The 6,326-nt window shown below is 48.7% G+C and overlaps 1 protein-coding gene across 1 annotated transcript; it reads left to right on the forward strand.

The window, feature by feature from the left end:
• Positions 1 to 78: 78 nt before the first annotated feature.
• On the forward strand, positions 79 to 927 carry LOC118080736 (histone H1.10). The gene has a single exon (XM_035106435.2). The coding sequence runs from the start codon at positions 248 to 250 to the stop codon at positions 917 to 919; it is 672 nt and encodes a 223-aa protein (XP_034962326.1). The 5' UTR covers positions 79 to 247; the 3' UTR covers positions 920 to 927.
• The last annotated feature ends 5,399 nt before the right edge of the window (positions 928 to 6,326 follow it).

A 6,326-nucleotide genomic window follows, 5' to 3' on the forward strand; every position in this document is an offset into this window, starting at 1 on the left:
CCTCGCTGCCTGTTGTTGTTCTCAACGTGGTCCGCTCCTCGCGCATATAAAGAGCTGCGGCGGAGCCCGCCCAGGCAGACTGCTTTCTCTCGGGTGGAGCAGAGGCGAGCTGTGCTCGGCTACCGCGTTTGCTGCCGCTGCCGCCGCCGCCGCTGCCGCCGCCGCTGCTGTTTCCCGAACGCGCAAGCGAGTACTACCGAGCCTGGTCTTTTTCTCTTGCGAAGAGCGCCGTCCCGTTTTATCCGGCATGTCTGTTGAGCTGGAAGAGGCTGACCTGCCCCTGGCCGAGGCGGAAGAAGCGCCCCTGGCTCCAGAGAAGAAAGGCGCCGCCAAGAAAGCCAAAGGCGGCGGCGGGTCGGTGTTGTCGCCATCCAAGAAGAAGAAGAACAACAAGAAGAAGAACCAGCCGGGCAAGTACAGCCAGCTGGTGGTGGAGGCGATTCGCAAGCTGGGCGAGCGCAACGGCTCGTCACTGGCCAAGATCTACAACGAAGCCAAGAAAGTGGCGTGGTTCGACCAGCAGAACGGGCGCACCTATCTCAAGTACTCCATCAAGGCGCTGGTGCAGAACGACACCTTGCTGCAGGTGAAGGGCACGGGCGCCAACGGCTCCTTCAAGCTCAACAGGAAGAAGCTGGAGGGCGGAGAAGGGGGCGCCGGAGGAGGCGGCGGGGGCGCCTCGCACGCCAAGTCGCACAAGAAGGCGGTGGCCGTGCCCGCGTCGCGCAAGGTCGAGAAGAAGCCCGTGGTCAAGAGCAAAAAGCTGGAGAAGAAGTCGCACAAGAAAGGCGCCGGCGGGGGCGCCGCCAAGAAGGACAAGGTGAAAGCCAAGAAAGCCGCCAAGAAGACGGTCGCCTCGCCCAGCGCCAAGAAGGTGAAGAAGACTGCCAAGCCCAAGGCGCTCAAGAGCAGGAAATGAGGCGGAGATGGAGAGGGCAGGGGGGCCCTGGGCGGCTGCCCTGCCCTGGACTTGTGGAGCCTCAAGACATTGTGACTTATTGCTCTCAGCACAGCCATGTTACCCGGTTTCGTTTCTGTAGCTTTTTCTTTTTTGGAGGGCGAGGGGTGGGCGTGGGTTGGAGGCGCACATTTTCTTCATAACCGCCGGTTCCTTGGAGGGGAGTGGAATACGTTATTCGCCCCAGCCCTTTATTTTATTTTATTTTAATAAAGGGGATGACTGTTGAGGGCTTGTGCGGGGTTGTTGTTGTTTTTAATTATTTGGAATATTTTAATGCTTCCTGCCCCCTCCCCCTAAAAATATGGAGGATAGGCGGCTCCGCTTCTTTGCTTGCCCCTGGTTCTCCATGCTCGCGGGGGCGTTTTGGCTGCCTTCCGAAAGTTTGCCCGACCGTGGTGGCCGCCCCTCGGACGCCGCTGTGGCGCCATGGCAACGGCCCAGTTGGCTTTGCAAGGGCGTCTGGGCTTTTCCGATTAAAAAGGCGCTTCTCGGGATGCAGGGAGGGAGGCGAGAAAAGGGAAGCGGTTGGGACCAAGTGGGGTTGTGGCGGGGTGCTTTTTTGTATTTTTGCCTTTGAGAGGCCTGCACAGCCATTACCGGGCGAGATGCGTAGATGCTCAGTTCTAGGGAAGGTGGGGATCGGAAGGGATCTCCCTCCTCTCCTGGAAGATCATCATACTGCCTTCAAAAGGTGTCTTGCCTTCGGTAGCCTTTCCCCTCCGCACTTGTGTTTTTTGTTCAATAAATCGTTTAAAATGCTTTTTTTTCACTCGCTGCTTCCTCCGTGTGTTTTAAGTGTGCAAGAGGCAAATAAAAATGGGTGGGAGGGTGGGAAATGGGGCGTTAGAATTGACACGCGCTGAAGGAGGAAAAAGGTGGCCCTAGTGGGATTAACCGGAGATAATGGGGTGCGGCTATAGGGTGGAGGAGGCTGGGTACCAGACGCGGAGGTGTAGCTTACTTGTGCGTTGGAGGGGGGGTTCTGCCGGTATGGAGTTTTCTGGAAGTGGGCGTGTCAATCATTTCAAACGAGCTTTCTGATCTGAGCCCCATTTTCTGCAAAGGCCGGCAGGCATTGCATTGCCCTGTTATTAAAAAAAACTGCCCGTGGTCACTTTTTTCACCCATATCGTAGTAGGTATTGCAAGTTGGAGGCCGGCAACAAAAATCCGAGCCGGACCTGAAGTTCCAGGAAGACGGCGGCAATCATTTGGTTTGGCGGTTCCCCTCCTCCAAAACCGCGCACAGGCACCTTGCTAAAAAGAAGCCTCTAGGGGGCGAGCCTAGCCTTTGCGTACATGGGGGATTACGTCATCGGGCGCCAGTGCGCACGAGTGGGGAAACGTCCGCTGGTTGGCTGGCCGGGGAGGTTACGTCAAGCCATTCTGCTGTACCGGTAGCGTCACTCCTTTCGCAGATAGGTTGAAAGGAGGTGCTCAACTGAGTCGTGAATTTATCGTCTCTCCGGAGCTGCTACCGCTGCTTTCTACCACCCGCCCCCGCAGGTCTGCTCCTGCCTCTCATTTATATCAGCGTAAGGGGTGGGAGTGGCTTACAACAGCCCTGCAATGTAGCTCACTTCCTAAACTAAAAACCCCCGATGTGACTATATATATAGTCAGTACTCTTCTTAACCATCCCATAATGGCTGGGCAGTAGTTGCATATTCCTAGCTTGTCCCTTCCTGCCAGTGGCCCGCTTTGCACTGCTAGCAAAACAAGAGCTCCGGTCGCAAGAAAGGCCGATCCACCTGAGTCAGCGTACATCCCATGTCAGTCGCGGAAGGTAGAAGAGCGGGAAACGCCGTTCCTTGACCTGTGGGCGGTTCTCAAATGTAAAATTGAGATTTCCAATTCCACCCCAGAACTGGAAAAGGGACTTCACCTTTCGCGGGTCGCTACCTATGAAGGGGCAGTCGCAGCAAACGAAGAGGTGAAAGTGGGAAATGAACGGCGGAGGCTGGTACCCTATTGCCGTCTGGGATAGGGGAAAGGTCATCTAGGGAGAACATGCCCAGGGAGAGAGGGATGCTGGGTTATTCCCGGGCCTCCTTTTGCAGGATCTTGCCATGGGGCTACTCAGGTCAGGGAAGTATATAACCTTAAGAAGGGAATTGGAGGGCACCTGCTTAGGGTGGCAGACACAGTGCAGTAGACCAGGGCCCTGCTAATACAAACCTTGTAACTACAAATATCACCCCACATATTAAATTATGGCCTAACTTTCAGCCCCTTGGAGAACACTTAAAAGAGCTCCAAGAGCTGAGCACATTAGGATCAGGAACTAAGACCAAGCCTGTAGAAGGAGCAGCCTGACTATTTCTCCTACACTTTTAATCTTGGCACTTGTCCATAAGGAATCCTCTACATAAAAGAAAACACAGCACACAGTTCAGGTTTACAATTAAGGGGGAGGGTAAGAGAATGTATCACCCACCATGAAATGGTCCCTCATAGGTGCCATAACTCACCATCATGCAAATATAACCACCACCATATACCGGTAGTTCTGAAGAACGTAATAATACATAGCAAGTGTGCCGGTGTAAGGGGTATCCAAATGTTTTTAAAAAGGGTGATAATACTATTCTAAATGTCCAGATAAAACTAGTGGCATAGAAAGATCCTTATAATAAATATAGTATGAGTTGTGGCCTAGAACTAACTGCAGTGGACCAGATTTTGGCACTTCAGGAAAAACCTCTATCTTGATAAACTACTTAAGAAGACAGGATGGCAAGATATTCTCCCAGCTTCACAACCCAATGTAGATACAGGAGCAAGGCACGCCCTGCAAACTATATTGATAGACTTTCTTCAAATCATGCATGGAGATACCTTCACTTTTGTGAATTGGCATTTTCACATTTCTTACAGTTACACCTGGAGGGCCCCACTCTGGCTACCCCTGTTATATCTAAGTGCAGATACAGTAGCTAAAAACCACCACTGTAGCAGCATGGTATGTTTCTCCAAGAGAAGGGAAACATTAAACTTTACCTTTTCCAAAATGAGCCTTGATTACCCTAATTCCCTGCAAGGATATTTCCAAAAGGCAGAAACAGGCATGTGAAAAATAGGCAGAGGGAGAAAGCCACAGCAGCACCCCCTTCTATAATTTGCAAGGCTCTCAGGCTACAGGCTCAAACAGAAGAGTAGCAGGTAGCAGAGTCTGCTGGGAGTTTGGAGGCATTTTTATGTTGAAGATCTCGAGTTCCTTTTACACAAGCTCTGTGTCCACTACCTTAAACTGTTTTAAGGATTATAGAAGCACATTTTTCAATCCAAGTGCTATATGAAATAATGTGTTGAGAGGCAACATAGTGCTAGTCCTGACCTACCTGCTGCAGCTCACATCAGACTTCAACAGTATTCTATAGTATGGATGGAAGGCCGTTTAAATTCATATCCCAGTTTGTTAAAGGCGGCTGTTCAGTTCACTATTGGGAATCTAATAAATTTAGAATATTTTTTTTTAATTTTTGGCACTCTGTAGAGTGGTCATTAATGCTGTTCACCAAGATCCTCATAAATTGCAATGACTTATGCTTCTAAGCAATACTGTACATTTGAATTGACTTCCTGTCTTCACCCTCAATACAAAGTTATCTTCCAAATAAAGGCTGCTGCTTTCAAGTCACTTCTAGGCTTTTCACACACACTTTCCCACCTGCATTCTCTTCCTGAATCTAGTTTCCACCCGCCATTCATTTCTATCAGCATTAAAGGGAAGAGTTAACGGTGACACAGGGCAGGGCAGAAAAGCTCACCTTTGTGCTACTAATTCAAGCAATATACAGACACAGTTCCTACACCATGCTAAGACATACCATCAGGATTCCTGGAGATCATAGCCACTTAGCTCCTGCCCCTGTGACCCAAGTCGTGGTTTAGCTTAGCATGTCATCCAAATGCAGGTTTATGGCTTGTCTTGCTCCAGTAAACTCCAAGGTTTGCTTTTAGTTTACAGTTCCTCATTTGTCTGAAGCAAGGCAAACCACAAGTATAGGTTTGGATAACATGCTAAATCATAGCTTAGCTCAGAGGATGAACAAAGCAGCCACAATCTCTCTTCTCTTGCAGTCTGGACATCAATACGTTCATGGTTTGGCTTAGTGTTACTTGCAAACTGAACTATGTTGTTTAGTCGTGTCCGACTCTTCATGACTCCATTGACCATAGCACGCCAGGCACTCCTGTCTTCCACTGCCTCCCACAGCTTGGCCAAACTCATGTTCGTGGCTTCAAGAACACTGTCCAAACCGAACTACAGTGGTACCTCTACTTACAGATAACTACTTACAAATTTTTCTACTTACAAATGGAGCTCCGTCCGCCATCTTGGATGCGGTTTAGATAGGGTTTTTTCTACTTACGAATTTTTAGATAGGGTTGCTTCAACTTATGATTTTTTTCTCCCAATGCATTCCTATGGGATTCAACTTACAAATTTTTTCGACTTACAAATGTGTGTTCGGAACACATTAAATTCGTAAGTAGAGGTACCACTGTATAGGCTCCCACAGATAGAAGAGCAAGCTAGCTGCTATTGTTAGGAATGCCATTTGTAGAACTGACATCCCTTTCTAATATTACTTTTTACCATCTGTTGATTTAATCATGTTCTCTTCCCTTCATTTAAAACACAATTAAAAGTAAAATATACCAAGGGGCCATGTGTTGAGGGCTTAGGAAGGGTATATTTGTTAATTGCTAAACAGATTTCATTCATTCTGAACAGAGAATACATGAGAGCACAATGCAAGTTCTACCTGCAAGAAATGCACTGCACAGCTTAATCCTGTCCCCATTTACTTTGAATACTGAGTCCAACCGAACTGGCTTCCTCAGGACTTCATACTCTGATGCTAGCACTTTTCGGAAGCAAGTCATGCCAACTTTGAATGGGCACCACCAAATAAATGCTTGATGGGTTCTAACACAGATTAATAGTGCATGGGTTGCGCTGATGTCAGGAATAACCCTTCTAATGTAAGTTAATGTAAGTTAATGCACTTCTAATGTAAGTTAATGGGAAACCTTGGGTTGTGCAGAGCTCTCTGCATACAGGGGAATCTTGGGGTCAGGTTGTCATTTGCCAAGCAGGGAGGAGCATAGCTGTCAACTTTTGGATTTGAAAATAAGGGATCGGCAGCCTCACCTGTCCTGGGGACAGTCTACAGTATATCTAACAATCCAGGATAGCAGTGGGAAACGGCGCTGGAATAAGGGAATTTCCAGCAAAAAAAGGGAAAGTTGACAGCTGTGGCTTAGATTAAGGAAGTTTCCCACAAAAAAAGGGAGGGTTGGCAGCTATGGGGAGGAGAGAAGTGAGGAAGATATGAGGCATTTGTTTGTGCAAGTCA

The sequence above is a fragment of the Zootoca vivipara genome, chromosome 2 (genome assembly GCF_963506605.1).
Source record: "Zootoca vivipara chromosome 2, rZooViv1.1, whole genome shotgun sequence".
Classification (NCBI taxonomy): domain Eukaryota; kingdom Metazoa; phylum Chordata; class Lepidosauria; order Squamata; family Lacertidae; genus Zootoca; species Zootoca vivipara.